The sequence below is a fragment of the Ambystoma mexicanum genome, chromosome 3p (genome assembly GCF_040938575.1).
Source record: "Ambystoma mexicanum isolate Mex_15411 chromosome 3p, UKY_AmexF1_1, whole genome shotgun sequence".
NCBI classification, from domain to species: domain Eukaryota; kingdom Metazoa; phylum Chordata; class Amphibia; order Caudata; family Ambystomatidae; genus Ambystoma; species Ambystoma mexicanum.
Genome location: NC_090925.1, coordinates 1,204,301,651 through 1,204,322,582, shown reverse-complemented (window position 1 = coordinate 1,204,322,582; position 20,932 = coordinate 1,204,301,651). Strand labels below are relative to the sequence as shown.

The window sequence follows — 20,932 nt, the reverse complement described above, 5'->3', positions numbered from 1 at the left end:
CTACTGGCGAACCTCCGGCACTTGGCGTTCGTTGCCGTCGCTAATAGGTCGATCTGGGGATTGCCCCATCGTCGAATAGGAGATCCACTTGATCCTGCCACAGCTCCCACTCTTGACACGTGCGCTGCTCCCTGCTGAGTGAGTCGGCGATGGTGTTCTTTATTCCTGCAAGATGGAAGGGTACCAGAAACATCCCTTGGGCAACGGCCCAGTGTCACAGATCCTGCGCTTCCTTGGATAGGGCTGGGCATCTGGTACCACCCTGCTTCCGGATGCAGAACATTGTGGTGGTGTTGTCGGTGAAGACGCTCACCACCTTGCCCTTGAGGGATGGAAGGAACGACCCGAGGGCCCAGAACACAGCTCAGAGCTCCAGGACATTGATATGTAGAGACCTCTCCTCTGGGAGCCAAAGGCCTCTTGAGCTCCCCATCCCTCCAGGGAGGCATCCGTCGTCACCTTTCCTGATGTGCCGGGGTCTGGAAGTCCATGCCTGCCGCAAGATGCACGCGGGTGTCCCACCACCGGATCGCTTGACGGAAAGCCTCGTAGAGTGGGATCCTGTCTTCGAAACTGCCCGCCGCTTGCATCCAACGGGCGTCGAGAAACTCTTGCAGTGGTCACATCTGCAGCCTGCAAAGGTGCACAAGGTAGATGCACGATGACATCATGCCGAGTAGGGACTTGATGGACCTCACCCTGGCCACATCCATGGTCAACAGCCATTGTACCTTGCCCAGGATGACCTTCGTCCTTTCCTCAGACGGTGACACCAATCGAGCCACTGTGTCGAGTCTGGATCCCAGGAACAAGGCGACTTGCTACGGTACCAAGTGGAATTTCGCAAAGTTGATTGAGAATCCCAGATCCGTGAGCAGTTGGACGGTCTTCGCTTTGTGATTAACGGTGAGTTCCCTTGACTTTGCTCAGATGACACAATCGTCCGGGTAGGGGTAGACGTGGATCCCCTGCAGGCGCAGCCGCACCGCCACTGGTGCCAGGCACTTGGTGAACACCCTGGGCTCCGACTTCGATCCGAAGAGAAGTGCCTTGAACTGGTAGTGCTGCCCCTGCACCACGAATCGTAGGAATTTGCAGTGTCCCTTTAGAATGGGGATGTGGAAGTAGGCATCCTCCAAGTCCAGCGACGATAGGAAATCGCCTTCCTCCAGCTGTCCCAGCACGTGCTGGAGGGTGACCATCCGGAATTTCTGAGACTTGATGTACTTGTTTAGACAACGAAGGTCCAGGATGGGACGCCAACCGCTGGTCTTCTTCCGGACGAGAAAGTACCGCAAGTACACTCCGGAGCCCCAGAGCCTTTTTGGGACGAGTTCTATGGCTCCCTTTCTTAGCATCGCTCGTACCTCCAGAAGTAGTTGTGGGACATGGTTTTCCTTCCTGGCCATGGGTGGTATGCGGGGGCACCTTCTCTGAAATTCCAGGGTGTGCCCGTGGGCCAGGGCATCCAGCACCCAACGGTCGGTGGAGATGGCCTTCCACACGGTGATGAATTTCGCCAGCTGGCCTCCCACCGTGGTGCTCGGCTGGGTCCCGATGTCATGGCCGGTTCAGTCCTGTTTCGTCACGGCCTTGCCGCCTTAGCCTCCTTGGCGACGACGACGCGATCCTCCTGTCTTGCCGCGTCCTCTGCAGGCTTCCTGCGATGAGGAGCAGGCCGCTTGGCGGTATGACGAGGAACCGCCGCTGAATCCTTCGGAGGCACCTTGCTTGCCTCCGGAGTTCCGAAAGGACGGCCGTCATTGTTGAAGAACACCCAAGGCCCGAGCCGTCTCGGTTTCCGCCTTGATGGCCTGCAGTGACTCGTCCACTGTCTTGCCGAACAGGTTGTTTCCGTCGAAGGGCATGTCCAGAACCCTGGTCTGCACGTCCTGGCGGAAGTCTGTGGCCTTAAGCCAACCGCGCCAGCGAAGGCAAACGCCGTTGCCCTTCTGACGAAAGCCAGTGTCGGCGATGTTCGTGGCCACCGTAATGGCATGGTCCAAAGCTAGCTCACCTTCCTGTAGGATCTCTAGGGCCTCAGCCTTCTTGTCGTCCGGGAGGAAGTCCAGCAGGGGAGCGATCTTGAACCACAGCTCTGTCGTAGCGTGCCACGATCGTGAGGGCGTTGGCCGCTTTAATAGTCGTTGCCGTCGGAGAGATGACCTGTCGTCCAGCTTCTTCCCCTCGCAGTCTGGCAGGGATGTTGAAGTTGAAACCGTCGCCCCCGCCGCTTTCTTCTTGGCCGCCGCGGAGACGACTGAATCCGGGGACGGCTGTGCCCTAAGGCTCATAGGGGCGGAATCCGGGACTCGGTACTTTTTCTCGTGCAAGTCTCTCTTAGTAGGAGCCGTGGATGGGTTCTTCAGGAGCGCCAGCCCCTCGTCCCAGATGTCATGCAGTAACGGGACTGAGAGGACACTCTTCCTCTTGGCCTCCCGCAGTTGGTAGAGGAAACCTTCCTTCTTTCTGTTCTTCGGGGCAGAGCTGGAAGAGCTCAGATGCCCTGGCGATCATGGCGTGGAACAAGCCAATCTCGTCAGGGGGGAGTGGGGGGGAGGCCCGCGGAGGTGGTGAAGGGAGGTCCATCCCGTCGTCAACACCTTCGTCGTCGTCCATCCCTGTCGTTGCCGTCTACGTTCCCGTCTCATCCCTTGGTGGAGGCGGAAGGAGGTGAAGGCTGGAAGGGAGGAGGGGGATCGGTTCGCCACAGCTTGCTGGGTGGGCTTCCCGACAGTCCAGGCTCCGCTGGGTCGTCCGCTGGGGGTAAGGGCAACCTTGTCGTTATCTCCGTACACAAGGCCTGAATAGCCATCAAGATCGCTCCCGAGTTGTCTTGTGGCATAGGCACCGGTTGTGACGGGAGCAATGGTTGGGGAGTAGGATCCTCCGTATTCTCCACGGTCCGCGGCTCCTCGTCGGCACCACCGTCTCTCTCTTCGTCCTCCCGTAGGACCGAACCTCCTCGAACTTCTTGTCCAGGATCTTTGCGACGCCAGCCAGCTCATCTTCAGGAGGTGGTATCTGTGTCCATAATCTCTACCGTGCCCCCCCTCTTTCTCCGCCTGGGGTTTCACGGGGGACTTATCGATAGGCTGAAAAGAGGATTCCCTCTGTGGTGGCAGGGAAACTCTAGGCCTGGAGGTTGTCTCCACTGTGATACCCTCCGTAGGCTTCGCCAGGGCCGCCACGACGCATCGATCGAGGCCTTAGCCGGGTGAATCGGGGCCTTTGCGACTTTGGGGCGCGCCTGAGGCCTTCACCTTGGGGGGAGGGTCACTGCCTCACTTCACCTAGGCCGTCGCCGTCGGGATCGACCGGGGCTTCTCCCGAAGCTTACCTGGGTTCTCCGACTTCCTTTTCCCCGAGCCAGAGCGTTGGCTCGTGGTTGATGGCGACGGTGACATCGCACCCTGCCTGGCAGCCAAAGAGCCCGACCCATCGGCGCTCCCAGTGCCCGCGGACTCGCGGTGCTTTGCCTTTCGTTGGGGCCCCGTCGCCGGAGCGCCCTCCAAGGTCTTAGAGGACCGCTCAGACTTCTTCTCCCCAGTCAGTTGGTGAGTCGGGTACGACGATCTCTCATTGTTCGTTCTGACATATTCTTACAAAACGCACAGTGCTTTTCCACGTGCGATTTGTCGTGAAGGCAGTAGAGGCACCGATAGTGCTCATCTTTCTTGAAAACATATTGTAATCCACATCCAGGGCAGCTCCTGAAAAGCTTGGATCCGGGTGTCGCGTTTCCTTTGTCCTGGGCCATGTCCACGCAGGTTGGGCCTCAAAGATCTTCTGGAATCCTCCAAGAAGTGAAACTCGACGAACACTCGCCCTAGAAGGGCCTAAGAAAAAAACTCTTTGCAAAATCGCAAAACGCAGTAAAAGCTCAAGAGCTATAGCATGAGGACTCCCAACACTTGAATATGCGGTAAAAATCTGAAGATGGCTGCCAGAGTAGGGGCTCAGGTAGAGGGCAGTCATTGGCTGGGGGCAATATGACCCAGAGACCAGTGATTGGTTATTAGGAGAAAGACAGTTCAGAAACTAAACAAACTGATTTTTTCTTTACCGAGCAATCCCAGCCTGACGACGGGGAATATTCATGAGCATGTGAATCCATGCCAGACCCCATGCTGGAGAATGATGCGGAGTCGGTGAGACTCCTTGATCTTGCAAATTACCCTGTGGATAAGGGGGTAGGCGGAAAGGTGTAGGCTTTCATGCCGGTCCACTGGAGTTGAAATGCGTCGCCTAGAGAGCCGGGGCCGTGCCCCTGCCAGGATGCGAACTGGGGGCACTTCTTCTTGTGCCAGGTGGCAAAGAGATCCACCTGGGGATGACCCCACCTGTTGAAAATCTCCTGAATAACGAGGCTGTTTAGATGCCACTCATAATTGTCCACTCCCAGCCTGCTGAGCCTGTCCACCTCCAGGTTGGATTCCCCCAGGAGGTGGACTGCCGAGAGGTAAATGTCATTTTCCAGGGCCCATTCCCACATGCTGATCCCCAGCCTGCACAGAGGAGGGGATCTGGTGCCTCCCTGCTTGTTGACATAGTACATTCTGGTCGAGTTGTCTGTCTGGATGAGAACAACCTTTCCCTTGAGAAGTGGTAGGAGTGCTCTGAGCGCTAGCCAGATGGCGTTCAGCTCCAGCCAATTGATGTGGTATTCCTGCTCCTGTCGAGTCCAGGTGCCGTGGACCGAGAGACTGTCCAGGGTGGCTACCCAGCCCTCGAGCAGGGAGTCTGTGGTGATGGTGGCATGTGGCGAGGGCGGCCGAAAGGGCTTGCCCGTGCGTAGGTTGCAGTCTATGGGCCACCATGATAGGTCCGGGTGGAGAGATGGAAGAATGTTGATCATCTCGGATTGCGAGCCCCAATCCTGATTCCATGAGCCGGCAAAGTGCAGCTGAATCCTTCTCATCCATAGTCTCGTGTGCGGCACGGCTAAAAGGACTGCCGCCAGTAGACCCAGGAGATGTTGGTACCACCATGCCGAGGTACTCTCTCTGCTGAGGAAGTGGGCGGTGGCCCTTTTGATGGCTGAGATTTTGTCTTCCGATGGGAAAACCCTCTCGCAGCATGTTTCCCAAAACCCAGGAATGTCAGTCTGCGTAGGGAGCAGCTATGACTGCTTGAGGTTGAGCTAGAAGCCCAGGTCGTGCAGTGTGTTGATAAGGGCATGAGAAGAGTGGTGACCCGCTTCCGGAGATGTAGCCCTGAAGACCCAGTCGTCGAGGTATGGGTAGATGTGGAGGCCCTGTGCTCTGAGGAGGGCCGCTACAGCATTAATGAGTCTGGTAAAGACCCTGGGGGCCGAGAGGAGGCCAAACGGAAGGACTTTGTATTGGAAATGGTAGCCCATGATCCTGAACCGTAGGAAAGAACGATGGGGCTACCAAATCGGGACGTGTAGGTACGCGTCCTTCAGGTCCAGTGAGCACATCCAGTCTCCCTTGTCCAATGTCTCCGCTATAAAAGCTGGCATAACCATCTTGAATTTTTGCAGGGTTAAGGAGAGATTGAGGGTGGAAAGGTCCAGCACAACTCTCAGGCCCGCCTGGTTCTTCTTCTGAATGGTGAAAATCCTGGAGTAGAAGCCAAAGCCTCGTTGGGAGGCTGGGACTTCCTCCACTGCCTGGCTCTCTACGAGTGACCGGATCTCCGCCAAAGAGTTGCTGTCCCAACCTGTGGGAGGGGAGGGGAGGAGATGCTGGGATAGGAAGGCGGCACCCCATGGATACTACGGAAGGGATCCAGGGGTCCGCGAAATTCTGGCGCCAGAATTGTGCATGGAGAGCAAGCCTGCCCCCCTCCAGAGACACTTGGACCCCGAAGGGGTGTGTCATGCCTTCTTTCCCTCTGAGGCTGAGGAGGGGGACTGGAAAAAGCCCTTACTACCCCCCCACCCTTTTTGTTGTTTGCGCCGGTTCTGAGACTGCGAGTGGTCCGGCTGCCTGAATCTGCGTTCCTGGAAGCCGCAGAACCCTCCATATGTACGACCCTTCTCCGAGCGCTGCTGAGATTGGGTGTACGATTTGGGCGTGGTCTTTGTAAGAACGGATAAAGACTTTGCCGTTTGTGAGCTGTTCTTTTCGTCCAGCTCTTTGTCCATAGAGGTGTGGAAGAGGTCCCCCCCCTCGAACGGTAGACCTAGAATGCGCTCCTGGACATCAGGGTTGAATTTCGTTGCCCGGAGCCAGGCTGTTCTCCTCATGTCCGTGGCAATGCAGATGGCACAGCCTGAGGTATCGATATGAGCCATTGTGGATTCCATGCGGTTATGCGGCACAAGCTTGGCTTCTGCTAGCCCCGCCTTAAAGCGTGATTGGCATTGGGTGGGGAGTTCCGGGAGGAAGTCCGCAATTTCCCGCCATAACCGTTGGTTGGTGTCAGCCAGCATGGCATCTGCGTTGGCCTGACGCAGGTGCAAGGAGGCGTTGGAGTAGATCTTCTTGCCCTATGCCTCCAAGATCTTCTCCTCCTTGCCTAGCAGCGTCGCAGAGGAGGAGGCTGAGGACGACTGAGGCTTGGAGTATAGTGATGCAGCAGCGATCGCTGAGGAGTGTGGCTGAGGATGGGTCGAGAGCAAAGGTGTATCCCCCTCCATCTGCCTGTACTTGGCGTCCAGGCGTCGGTTGACCGGCTGGACTGAGTGGAGCTTGAGCCAACCCTTCTTGGCCAGGGAGACTACATCGGTTTGCAGTGGAATCCCTGTGTTGGCAGAGGGGCGTCTTGTGAGGACTTCAGCCAGAACCCCCTCTGCTGGCTGTTCGTCCTTGGGTTGGGGGAGGCCCAGGTACTCCGCCAGGCCAGCAAGACGTTCATGGAAGGCCCTGGCTGAGGATGGCGTGTCCAGATCCTTCTCGTCCTTATCATGCGGATCTGGAGGATCTTGTGGAGGAGGAGGGGTAGATGGCGCCAGAGGCTGGGGTACAGGGACTGCAGCCAGAGGCTGGGGTACAGGGACTGCAGCCAGAGGCTGAGGAGGCGGCGGAGGTAGCGGCGTTGGCTGTGGGGCCAGGGGAGGCGGCTGCACTAGGGCCTGGGGGCCCGACGAAGGCGTCTGTGGTGCCTCTAGCATGGCGGGGAAGACTTCCCTGACTGCGTCTTTGATGATAATCCCCCCCCATCTGAGGAGTCCTCATGAGGCCGAGAAACTTCTCGAAGAGCACCTCCTCACTGGCCAAAGAGGTGGCAGAGGGTACCGACAGGGTAGCGGGGGGCTGCTGGAGCCACTGCATACCCTGTCCATATGGACACAAAGGAAAGCTGCCCTGCGCAAATGAAGGGTAGACTGTAGGCCACGTACCTGGTTGAGGCCAGTCCCACCTTGACACTCGTTCTTCGCCGAATTCGTGGAATGGCGTCGGATGGGTGCCCCTTTCTGGCGCTGTGGCCATTTTGTCGAGCTGCCTGCCACGTGTTGCTCAGCCCGATGGGCCTGGCCTTGTCCACAACTCTTGCATGTGGATCACAAGGCCTACCATGCTCCTTGGGCCTCGGCCCGTTAGGTGTAGGACCCTCGACCCGGGGGTCGGTAGAGCTGCGTTTAGGCACCCCCCCAGACATATTGCCGGTATTAGGGCATAGCACCTCTGACGTATTTCCGGTATTAGGGCGTAGCCCCTCTGCCATTGTGCCGGTAAAAGGGTGTAGCCCTTCGGGTGTAGACCAGGTACAAGAACCTTCCGGTCCCTCAACACTGCGTCCAGGAGGATCTGAGGACCCCTCAACCTGAAGGCTGGTAGCTGTAGCAGCCTCAGGGCACGTGCCGGTAGAAGGAACTGGCCGGCCCCTCCCTTGCGGGAGAGTCCCTGCGAAGAAGTCTCCCTTGCAGGGTGCTCTGGAAAATATTGGCCCTACCTTGGGCCTGGTTCGATGCTTCACGAAGTTCTTGAGATCCTCTGGAGGCGACCTCTGGAAGAGCTCCCTCCACCTGGCTAGTATGTTCTTCAGCGCCTTCGAGGACAGCGAGTCACACGCCGAACATGATTGCCAACCATGGTCTGGGCCAAGGCAACGTAGGCAGAGGGTGTGGGGGTCTGAAGCTATGAAGAGCCTGTTGCAGGATGGACACCTGATGAACCCTGTAGAAGTCGCCATGCGCCGGGAAGGCGTGACGCCTGAGGACCGAGTACCTGAATGATGGATAAGACAAAAAAGACTAAGAAGAAGTATCCACGCATGGAATTACATGGCCAAAGCCAAACCCAGGAGTGCTGGTGTATTCGGCCCGTTCCCATCGACGCGGAAAAGGGGACTGAGGTGTGGCGCCAGAGGGCAGAGTCAGGGCAGGGCATGCTCCCTGGGCTGTGCCCCCGCGCGCCTCTAAATTTAAAGGGGAATGTTTTTTCTGTTGAAAAAGGTTCCGTCTCACGTCCCTTGGAAGGGACGCCAATACAGTATGGAGGAAAGGGGACGGGACCTAAAAGTATGAGGAATTACCACCACTTGCAAGCCCATTTTATCTCCACGGGACCAAGTGGTGGTACAGTAATTATCTTTAGCGATATTTCGGTAGATTAACTACCAAAAACCCACCAGACTATTAATGAGGCCCTATGTGCCAATACCATTCATTTGCCCAGCGTGGACTGGCTGAGACACACGGCTATCATTCAAGATGTTGAAACAGTCATTTCTGATGATACACATGAAAGACTGCATTCCGTGTATGAGACCATAATGATTATGAGTTTTCCAAATTTATATTTTTGCATGCTAATGATATCACAGAATATACATTAGCTACATTAGCAAAATCATTAGGCAAGTAGCTGGAGATCCCCCACTGACGCACAGGATACATATTCCTATTTTGAAATGATTCCACTGGTTTCCTATCATTTGAAAAACAGGGAGGTGCAATTTAAAATGATACCTCACATTTATTATACCACAACTAAACTGTTCACTATGTGTCTTTCAAACTCTCTCAATTGTTGGAGGGCCGGTGATGAACTGGGCTATTTAGGTCTTTTACGGAATATGCTACAGTATATTACGGACATGTCCTTGGATTGAAACCTATTGGAATAATGTAACAGTCATAATGAAAATATTTTTAGCACAGAACGCATTCAACTGCTGTACGGTTTTTATCTAATTTGTCTGACAAATCATGAAAGCGTCTACTTTACCTTCGGTTAATATGTGAATGGTAACTGTTAGAGAAAAAGCATCATAAAACATAATATATTTACAAAATATTCAATTCATATGTAAACATTTAAAAACGGGGGATAACATGCTAAAAAAAGAAAGATAAGGGGAGAGCACCACTGTTATAAATAAAAGCCCAAAAGGCTTGCGACCATGCCAAGTGGAAAACATTATTCATCTTGTTGCTGCCTCAGTCAAAGCTGCTTCCAGAAGAACAAAGCCATATTTCTGGAAAGCTAATTCTAAGTATGTTTGGGTCTGGGAGAGTTTAGTCTTTCTTACCCAGTCACACTCTAAATGCAAGCAATGCCATCCATCACTCCAACACAATGGCAGCAAGTCTACCTCTGCTTCCATCAATCTCTAGTAACGAACAAACTCCCTTGTTCTTGCCAAGTACAAAAGTGAGTAGTCCTCCGCCCTTGCCCCTAAAACAAGGCAGTCTGGTAACATGCCAGCAATGCATGTTGTGGGGAAGTAAATATTCTCCTTGTATTGCTTGCATTTAAGCCAGATTGTAAAGCCCATGGCTGACCCTGGACAGATGGAAACAAATCAGACGTCCTTCTGAAACCTACTCTTTGGATTTGTGCTAGAGATTTAATTCTAGCACAGTTCATTTCAACACATGCTATCTTGAGAAGGCGTCCCAGTGTGATGGGAGAAAGTGTTGGACAGGACATTCAAGAAACAGGACAAGAAATTAAGAAAGAGCTAATAACATTGCTGTTCAGTGACACATACATACATAAAAGTCAAAATGTGTCTGTGGGTTAGTGGTGGGATTTGTGGTTTGTGGCTTGGCGGAGCGTTGTTCCTTATACAATTCCACTATTCCACCTATCTGCACCAAATTCTGCATACTTACCTGTTGACCCTCTGGACAATGCTGGCTACATGACATTTGGACACCCTGCCCTTTCCCCGGATTTCAGCAATAGTAAAAATGTGTGGGTTTGTGGCCTGCCGATGAAGCCATAAACCATGTTCACCAGAATAGGGCGGTAATTCCCCTTTCCTCCAAGGCGGTGCCGGTATTTTACCGGCATGAACCAAGATGCTTGGTCCACCGCCTACGTGTAATGAGGACCTGATAGTCATTTAAAATAAAAACACTTTATACTCATCTGTTGTGTGATAACGTTTCCAGTATCAGAACTGTGATATTTTAAAACAAGAACTGGATGTGGTGAAGAGAAATTAAAGAAAAAACACTTTATGTTCTTTACCTTCCACAACACCAACTCCAACACTGCTTCTTCTTGTGTTCATCGGAGCTACAAAAAACCATTCATTGGTTTTACAACTGTATGTCTCCACTGAAGCCAGCCCTGTTAGGGGGAAAAACAAGTTCTCTAGTTAAAAAAAATACAATACAAGCTTAGCAGCTGAACGTGAACACTGATCCTTCAAGCTGGGCATATATTGTTGATAGTTACAAAGACTCCTTTCAAAGAAAAGAATTTCAATCAAGAGAAATGGCAAAACAGGCTTCCAGCGAACTATCTGACAAAAAATATGAGTGATAAATTCACAATAAGTTAATTGTCTGTAGTCTGGAATACATGGGGTAATGGGACTAGAAAGTTGGAAGAGACGCTCCTACCTCTAAGAAGCGTGAAATGTAAATAACATTGAATTTTCTTGGCCAACAACCATTCAAAACTCAATCTAGAGTTTTACATATGATTGCAAGTTCCCCAATGGGGAACACACAATCTCGCTTTCTGTAACACTTTCCTACAACACAACAGGTGCATACCATAGGTGTGGAATGTTTACATGCATACATTACATTCACACTACAAATGTTACCTTAACTCACAAGACTCACTAATTTCAGCATACAAGAAAGGTACATAATATTTAAAGCGGGTTTGTTTAATTAGGGGTGCGGTGATGGGGAAGGTTACATTTGTCCTGTGATAGACTTTGTATTAGGGAATTAGTGTGTTTGGACTGAATATTGGTACATTAACATTGGCATTGTGTTACCTTGGCATTGGCATTCCCAAGGTGTGTAGGCTTCACCTTTTTTGTACATTGTAAACTCTTAAAACTATTTTTTACTAATTTCTACTTTTAAAAAAAAGTATTTCAATGCTAAATCCAAAAATAATGACTGCACATAGAGATTCTCTGTGAGCATGTTATCTATGTGTTGTTTGAAAGTTTAGTACGATGCAGTTGTGATCCCAGTCATTCACGCAGGAATGTGTGTACATACGTTCAGGTCATTCTTTTTTGCTCACTCCACAGCTCTTACTGTACATTGCTAAGTAGTATTCTGCACATATAGTGGGTGCATACATTTGTTCTATGAGGGATATAATTGGTGATTTTGTCTGTCTGTCTGTGTGAGCATACCTCATATGCTTATGACCCTACATGTCTGCACTGGTTTGTGGAGTGTTCATCCGTTTATTACACACATTGGTATTTTGTTCATTTGCCGCATATTTGTACCACTTTGAAGCTACAACGGGTTTATGAATTCTTCATAAACCTTTTTGTCCTTTACAAAGTGAATATCTTGAGTTTGGCTGATCCGATTTGTACGTTATTTGCAGCATGCATCGGTTCAAGAGAAGGGCTAGGCGTGTGTCAGAAACCTTGCTAATTTAAATGAACAGTTTCAAGAACTGTGTCCCAAAAGCATGGTTGTTTTAAGTCTATCAAAAGCCAATGGAAAAAACACCTTTGATGTAACATTCCTTTTCTACAGGAAAACTGCCATGAAAAGTGACCAAATTAGGCATGAATATCTGGATGTGGTCATACCAGTCAGTGGCTTGCTAAATTTCTTGAACTGTCATAGACTAGGTCAAAAGTAAAGAGGAAAACATTGTCTTCATTTCCCTATGCATTGTGTTATGTCGCAGCAGCATTATATACTAACTTGAACATTTACAATGCAATATCAAGAAACGTAATGTCCTCTGAGCACAATTAGTACGGTGGTACTATTAACAAATTCAGTGGCATTCATTTCATCTGCCTCAGAAAAATAAAAAGCAGAGTCAGCCCTCTCATGCATCAAAACCGGAGGCTTGGGCACTCATCTAACGGGTCATCTTGCAATCTCTACATTACAGCTATTGTGTACTACGGCCAGACATTTTCAGAGAGGATTTGCCGGTTTCCAGTCACTTCACACATCTCAAGAAGAGAGGCTTTGTATGTGCAAAATGGCTTTCAAGGAATGCCATTTAAACTCTTCCAGTGCAGAACATCCAAAAGTGTTACCATAACCACCAGTTCAAACAGGGGAGACTTGATTTAACTAAATGCTTGGACGGGAAGGTGTGGTTGGGTATGGGGCTAAGGCCTGGCTACGTTCTCAGCGGAGACTACAGGCCGCTTTCTGGATCCTGACGGGGGAACGGACGGATGCAAAAGAAGGGAGAGTAACTAGGTAAAGCACAGTACAGTGGTTTTTTATAGCTCCTTTTCTGCCAAGAGGGATAAGGAACAAGTTAATTACCTGTAACTGTTGTTCTCCAGTATGGGTCTGGCATGGATTCACATGCTCATGAATATTCCCTGTCTTCAGGCTGGGAATGCTCGGTAAAGAAAAAATCAGTTTCAGCTTTGTTTCTGAACTGTCTTTCTACTAGTAACCAATCACTGGTCTCTGGGTCATACTGCCCCCAGCCAATGACTGCCCTCTACCTAAGCCCCTCCTCTGGCAGCCATCTTCAGATTTGGTAGCAAGTAAAGTGGCAGTAGGACCAAGAGAAGAGCCACAGAGGGGTAGGAGGTAGGGTTCGCATGTGAATCCATGCCAGACCCATGCTGGAGAACAACAGTTAAAGGTAAGTAACGTGTTCCTTCTCCAGCATGGGGAATGGCATGGATTCACATGCTCATGAATACAAGAATACATAACAGTACACACATGCGCAGGTTGCGCAGCACTGCTTGGCCGGCCCTGGACTCCTCCCTGGAGTCCCAATCGACGCAGTAGAATCTTGTGAAGGTGTGCGTCGACCTCCACGTCCCAGCCCTGCAGATGTCCAGCAGGGGCACACCAGACAGGAACGCCGTGGTAGCAGCGATCGCTCTGGTCGAATGGGCTCTCGGACGGCCGGGCAGCTGTCGGTTTGCCAACCGGTGAAAGTGCATGATGCAGCCGGAGAGCCATCTGGAAATGGAAGTCTTTGAGAGAGCCTTCCCTTGATTCACAGTCCCAAAGTTCACAAACAGCTGTGACGTCTTCCGAAAACTTTGTGCAGTCCACGTAGAACTTCAGCGCTCTAGCTACATCCAGCGAGTGCAAAGTCCTCTCGGCCGGCGACGGGAAGAAAACTGGCAACACCAAGGGCTCGTTGAGGTGGAAGTCCGACGGCACCTTGGGCATAAAGGAGGGGTGCGTTTTCAGCACCACCCTCGTGTCATGAATAGTCAAGTACGGAGGCTTGCAAGATGGGGACTGGATCTCTCCCACTCGTCGTGTGGAGGTGATGGCCACGAGGAAAGCTGTCTTCCATGGCAGGAACTTCAAAGGCGCCAAATGCATAGGCTCGAATGGGGCCCCCATGAGCTTGGTCAGCACCACATTAAGTTCCCACGCCGGGGCAGGAGCCTTCACCGGCGGGAATGATCGGAATAGTCCCTTCATGAATTCTTTCACCAGGCGATGAGACCACAAGGACGTCCGACCCGTCGTCCTGGTATATCGGGAGATCGCAGCCAGATGTATTTTGATGGAGGCGTGAGCCAGTCCAGATTTGGCCAGCGACAGTAGGTACGGCAGTACTTGAGGGGCTGTAATCCGCAGAGGGTTAATCTTCTGTGCACGGCACCAGACAGAGAACCTCTTCCATTTATGTCCGTAGCACTTGAGAGTTGAGGACGCCCTGGCCTTTGCAAGAACCTCTCTGCAGTCGGCCGGGATGTCGTACCCTCCAAACTCTAGTGCTGCAGGAGCCAGGCCTGCAAGTTCAGCGACTCCGGGTTGTGGTGAAGAATGGCGCCTCCTTCTCTGGAGAGAAGGTCTGCGTCCGTCGGCAGCTTGACTGGTGGGGACGTTGACAAGTCCAGAAGGTCCGGGAACCAGATATGTCTTGGCCACGCTGGTGCGACGAGGATCATCCTGCACCGGGACCTCTTGAGCTAGTTGATGAGCTGGAGCAGCAACGACAGCGGAGGGAACGCATAAAGAAATAGGCCGTCCCAGGGGAACGAGAAAGCATCGCCCATGCTCCTCGGCTGGGGGAACCTGCTGGCGAACCTCCAGCACTTGGAATTCATTGCCGTCACGAAGAGATCGATTTGGGGTTCGCCCCATCGTCGGAAGAGTCGATCCACTTGATCCTGGCGTAGTTCCCACTCATGGCACGAGCGCAGCTCCCTGCTGAGTGAGTCGGCGATCGTGTTTTTTATTCCTGCCAGATGAAGAGGCACCAGAAACATCCCTTGGGCGACGGCCCAATGCCACAGATCCTGGGCTTCCTTGGATAGGGCCGGGGACCTGGTTCCGCCCTGCTTCCAGATGTAGAACATCGTGGTGGTGTTGTCGGTGAAGATCCTCACCAACTTGCCCTTGAGGGACGGAAGAAAGGACCCGAGGGCCCAGAACACCGCATGGAGCTCCAAGATGTTGATGTGGAGAGACTTCTCCTCCGGGAGCCAAAGGCCTCTCGCGTAAAGATCTCCGGAGTGTGCTCCCCAACCTTCCAGGGAGGCGTCCATCGTCACAGTCACCTGGTGAGATGCGTTCTAATAGTCCGTGCCCGCCGACAGATGGGAGCGGGTACCCCACCACCGGATCGCCTGACGGAACATCTCGTTGAGGGATCCTGCCCTCGAAGCTGCCCGTCGACTGGATCCAGCGGGCGTCGAGGAACTCCTGTAAGGGTCTCATCCAAAGCCTGCAAAGGCGCACCAGATAAATGCAGGAGGACATCATCCCGAGGAGGGACTTGATAGATTGTACCCTGGCCATGTCCGTGGCCAGCAGACGCTGCACCTTGCCCAGAATGGTCCTGGTCCTTTCCTCCGATAGCGAGGCCAGCCGCGCCACTGTGTCGAGCTTGGCTCCCAGAAACAGGGCGACTTGCGACGGAACCAGGTGGGATTTTGGAAAGTTGATGGAGAATCCCAGGTCCGTGAGCAGCTGGACGGTCTTCGCAGTGTGCTCCATGGCGAGCTCCCTTGTCCTTGCCCGGATGAGCCAGTCGTCCAGGTAGGGGTAGACGTGGATCCCTGTAGGCGCAGCCGCGCCGCCACCGGTGCGAGGCACTTGGTGAACACCCTGGGTGCCGACTTCAATCCGAACGGGAGGGCCTTGAACTGGTAGTGCCGCCCTTGGACCACGAACCTGAGGAACTTTCGGTGTCTTTTTAGGATGGGGATGTGGAAGTACGCATCCTCCAAGTCCAACGAGAACAGGAAATCGCCCTCCTCCAGCTGTCCCAGCACATGCTGGAGGGTGACCATATGGAACTTCTGTGCCTTGATGTACTTGTTCAGTCGTCGTAGGTCTAGGATGGGGCCCCATCCTTCTGTCTTCTTTCTTACGAGGAAGTACCTTGAGTAAACTCCGGAGCCCCGAAGCCTCTTTGGGACGAGCTCGATGGCACCCTTCTTGAGCATCGCCCTTACTTCCAAGAGTAGTTGAGGGACGTGATTTTCCTTCCTGGCCACGGGTGGAACGCGAGGGCACTTCTTCTGAAACTCGAGGGCATGCCCTTGGGCCAGGGCGTCCAGCACCCAAAGGTCGGTGGAGATGGACTCCCACACGCTGATGAACCTCGCCAGCCAGCCTCCCACCGGGGTGCTTCGGCGGGGGCCCGACCCCACGGTTGGTTCAATCTTGTTTGGAGACCGCCTTGCCTCCTTGACCTCCTTGTCGACGACGACGGGCACCACCTGACTTGCCGCGTGTCCTATAGGCTTCCTGGGATGAAGATCTTGCCGCTTGGCGGTAAGTGGAGGAGCCACTGCCGGATCCCTTGGAGGGACCTTGTCTGCCTCCGGAGCTCCGAAAGGACGGCCGTCGTTGTTGGAGCAATCCCAGTGCCCGGGCAGTCTCTGTGTCCGTCTTGATGGCCTGAAGGGACTCATCAACCGCCTTTCCAAACAGGTTGTTCCCGTCGAAGGGCATGTCCAGAACCTTGGTTTGTTCGTCCTGGCAGAAATCCGTGGCCTTGAGCCATCCTCGTCGTCTCAAGCAAACGCCGTCGCCCAACTGACAGAAACCGGTGTCGGCGATGTCCGTCGTCACCGTGATGGCGTGGTCCGAAGCAATCTCCCCCTCCTGTAGGATTTCAAGGGCCTCAGCCCTTTTGGCATCCGGAAGTAAGTCTGACAGAAGGGCGATTTTGAACCACAACTCCCTGTCGTAGCGGGCTACGATAGCCAGGGCGTTGGCCGCCTTGATAGTCGTCACTGCGGATGAGATGATCCGTCGTCCCATCGTGTCCAACTTTCTGCCCTCGCCGTCCGGCGGGGAAGTCGATGTCGAGGCCGATGCCCCCCCCCAGCTTTCTTCTTTGCTGCTGCCGAGACGACCGAATCCGGGGTAGGTTGTGCCCGAAGGCACAAGGGGGCAGCGTCGGGGACCCGGTACTACTTCTCGTACCGGTTCCTCTTTGCCGGCGCTGTGGCAGGGTTCTTGAGGAGGGCGAGCCCCTCATCCCAGATGTCATCAAGAAGCGGTACGGCGAGGACCGTCTTCCTTTTAGCCTCGCGCCGTTGGTAAAGGAACCCTTCTTTCTTCTTTTCTTCTGGGCAGAGCTGAAAAAGCTTGGATGCCCTGGAAATCATGGCATGAAAGGATCCAATCTCGTCGGTCGGGGACGCCCGAGCAGGGGGCGACGGGGGACACGTCCCGTCGTCGCCCCCGTTGTCATCTGTACCTGTCGTAGCCGTGTCCGTGCCTGTATCATCCCCGTGGGTAGTAGACCGGGGGGAAGGCAGAGCAGGCCGCAGAGGTGGGAGAGGTGGCGTAGGATGCGTCGTCCTCCTCTTATGCGGTGGACTCTCCGAAGGTCCTGGCTCCGGTTCCCCCGTCGGGTCTGGCTCAGGTACCTCTGTCGGGGTATAAGGGGCAACCTTGTCCTTATCTCCGAGCATAAGGACTGAATCGCAGACAAAATGGCCGCTGAGGTGTCCTGCGGCACCGGAAACGACGGGCGCGAGGGCTCTTGAGGAGCCTTGTCGGCGACACCGTCGCTCTCGTCGTCGCCCCTCCCGATGGGCTGGGCCTCTTCCACGACTTCGATGAGCTCTTCTTCAGAGGTCGTGTCCGTATCCACGATGGCCACCAGCCCCTCCCCCACCTTTTCTAACGAGGACTTCTTGGGGGTCTTCTCAATGGGCCTGAAAGATGACTCCCTCCGCGGTGGCAGGGAGACTCTGGGTCCTGAGGGGGCCTCCACTGGTGTAGCCTCCACAGGCTGAGCCAGGGCCGCAGCGACATCCTCAATCGAGGTCTTAGCAGGGTGAATTAAGGCCATCGCCACCTTCTGGACGCCTGGGGCCTTCACCTTGGGGGGAGGGTCCGAGCCTCGCTCCCCCTCTGCCGGAATCTTCGAGATCGACCGGGGCCTCTCCAGAAGCTTCGCCGGGTTCTCGGACTTCCTCTTACCCGAGCCAGAGCGTTGGCTCGTGGTTGATGGCGCCGGAGAGGATGCGCCCTGCCTGGCAGCCAAGGAGCACGACTGTTCGGCGCTCACGGTGCCCGCGGACTTGCAGTGCTTAGCCTTTTGTTGGGCCCCCGTCGCCGGAGCACCCTCACAGGATTTAGAAGACCGCTCAGACTTCTTTTTCTTCTTCTCGCCTGACGGGCTCTTCCCTTCCAGCCAGTTGGCGAGACGGAGGTGGCGATCCTTCATGGTCCGCTCCGACATGTTCCCACAAAACGCACAGTCCTTCTCCTTGTGCGTCTTGCCCTCATGGAGACAGTAGAGGCATAACGAATGCTCGTCCTCCTTGAAAACATTCTGAAGCTGGCATCCAGGGCAGGTCCTGAACAGCTTCCCGGGCGTTGAGCTTCCTTTCTCCTGGGCCATGTCCGGGGTAGGCCTCGGAACTTCTGGAATCCTCCAAAAGCGTAACTCAACGAATTTTTCACCCTTGAGGGGCGTAGAAAACTCCAAAACGGATCCCCGTTGATCGGATGTAGAAACGGTGGAGCTTGAGGCTCTATTTAACCGAAAAATGAGAAAAATCTCCTGAAAAGGCGCGAAAACGCAGCAAAAGCTCGAGAGCTACAGCACGAGGACTCCCAACACTTGAACGTGCGGTAAAAATCTGAGGATGGCTGCCGGAGGCGGGGCTTAGGGAGAGGGCAGTCATTGGCTGGGGGCAGTATGACCCAGAGACCGGTGATTGGTTACTACTAAGAAAGACAGATCAGAAACGAAAAACTGATACTGATTTTTTTCTATACCGAGGATTCCCGGCCTGACGACGGGGAATATTCATGAGCATGTGAATCCATGCCAGACCCCATGCTGGAGAAAATATTGATTAATAATAGTACTGATAATTTTTCCCACTATCATACATACATTTAGCCACATGAACTACATTCATCACTAGTTAGCATTAAAGGAAATCATCATTACCTATACATTCTCAGCATTAAATATATTAGTAAAAGTGAGCTCATTAAATTTGAGTTCAAAGGAACCATGACAGCCCCGTATGAGCCATGCTCTCTCTCAAAAAGTTGATGTAGCATAGAATATGTGGTCTGTTTTAATTTTTCTTTTACACAAATTCAAAGCATTCATTATTGTTCTTCCATTCAAATTCTTCAGCACTGGTTTTCACCACATTCTTCTTTGTTTGAGCATAAAGTGGACAAATTAATAAACTTCCCAACCTCCACTTAGAAGGTGACTCGATATTGCATTTTGTAGTGAAAATTGATACTGGTAAAATTCCAATGTAAAATTCAACCTTATGGCTCGTCGCTAATGGAGACCATTTTATCTAAATACTCTTCAAAACCTAATTGACTCCTACAGATAACATATTTCAAACTTAGACTAATTACAATCTCTATATTTTAAAAGGCACCTTCCATGGGGAAATGTTGAGGTTTGTTGGTGTATTACTGGGTGGTGTTCTGGTTTTGGTCTTGTGATGGAGTTAGTTGAAATCTCAGCTTTTAGCTGTTTCCTTAAGGTTATGTGGTCGTCTTTTGTATGGAGATGTTTGGGTACGGAGTTCCCCAGTTTAGTTGCTAGGAGGGGCAAGTCAGACAAAAAGCAGGCAAAGCAGGGGTAAAGTATAATTTAGAAGAAAAAAATGCTTGTTCAACTCCTATAGAAGGTGAACAACTGGGAAAAGGTCATTGTTGCTAAAGGAATACTGGTAGAACTAAGACAAAAAGAAACAACAAGCTACATACTGGGCAGTGTAGTTACAAAAAGATATGGATAGCATCATAACATGTTTATTTACCCTCTAATGGACTTGCACAGTAATGGGGTCCACACACGCTGAATTAGGTTTAGATGGGGAGTCTTCTTACAATCGAGACAGGTGGTGATTCTGAAAAAGCGTAAAAGAGATTGCCAAGATTCTACTCCACAATTGGAAAAGTAATTTTGTGATTATGAGTTCTAATAAACCTGCAGGGGATGGATCCGCTGGTGCAGTCCAAATCTGCTATGTTGCGTGAAGTTTCTTAAAATATTTTGTAAAGATGCTATAAAGAATCGTATGTGGTTTCTTCTAGAATTGCTGCTATTGTTATATTAAGTTTTCATTGTCTGCAGGCGCTCTACTGTTGCTTTTCCTGTCCTCAAACCTAGGACAGTCATCCCAGATGTCAGTATGTGCCCGTCACTAACAGCAATGCTTCATGTTTCGAGAGGTACCACTGGAAGATTGAATCTGAGTCCTTGAGGCAAGGTCAGCATCAGCCTCCATGGTTGCAAAGTATCCCAAATAAAACTGCAGTCTAATCCAGCAATAAAGTAGGGGAAGATCTACCAGAGGGGATAGCTTCCCACAGATTAATAAGCCTTCAGAAGGAGGGCAAGGTGGATGGGCAGGAGAACTGTTCAAACAGAACATGATGGTCGATTACTTTACTCCTCCTTCACACATTTGCTTGGATTTCATGATTGCAGGGTTGGTCATTGCGTTCTCGATGATAGGGCATTGCAGTCCAGTGAGGAAGAGAAAGCACCTGTTCAAGTAGCTTCTTAATAAACCCGCATAAAGTTTTCATTCAAGATGACCATGAAAGAATGCTGTAGGTAGGTACTGGCATCTCATTTAGCATCTTCAAGAGCATGGCATGCTTCACAGGAAGTCAAGGAGCTGGTCCTGCAACACAAGTTTATTTCATATTCATTCTATCATTTTGGGTCCACTTTTGGGGGCGAATGGCTTCTAGAGTACATGATCACGAGAGTGTGGTGGTTCCTCCCTGACAAAAATCCCTGAAAAATCTGCTTTTATGAGGGTGTTTTCAAGGTTGACTCATGAAGATTGAACTTTGCTTTCTCTCTTAAGTGCTACCAACATTTTAGAAGAGGAAAGAAATCCTCAGTCAGGTATATCAAGGCAAACACAATCTGTGAAAAACTGCCAGAAGGGACAGAGGGACAAAGAGCAGGTGAGGCTTGTGAGAAACCCAAAAGGTGTCTGACCCGCTAGTCCCTGCTGATCTCTATCTCATGTGGGCAGGGCACGGCCGTTGACTTTGGATCCAGACCCTGGGGGTGGACCAGTGTGGGAAGGATCACCTGGGTGAGGAGTCCTCGGGGAGTGGGACACCGGATGGTGAGTCAAAGTATTCCTC

At 52.1% G+C, this 20,932-nt stretch overlaps 1 protein-coding gene across 4 annotated transcripts in view; it reads right to left on the bottom strand.

Moving 5' to 3' along the window:
• The window catches only part of KLHL3 (kelch like family member 3), a 1,295,653-nt gene that overhangs the window by 333,195 nt on the left and 941,526 nt on the right, over nucleotides 1-20,932 (bottom strand). For all 4 annotated transcript variants that reach the window (XM_069652631.1, XM_069652632.1, XM_069652633.1 and 1 more), the window contains one exon: nucleotides 10,392-10,493. In XM_069652631.1, the coding sequence (XP_069508732.1) occupies nucleotides 10,392-10,493 (102 nt within the window). The remainder of the gene's footprint in view (nucleotides 1-10,391; nucleotides 10,494-20,932) is intronic.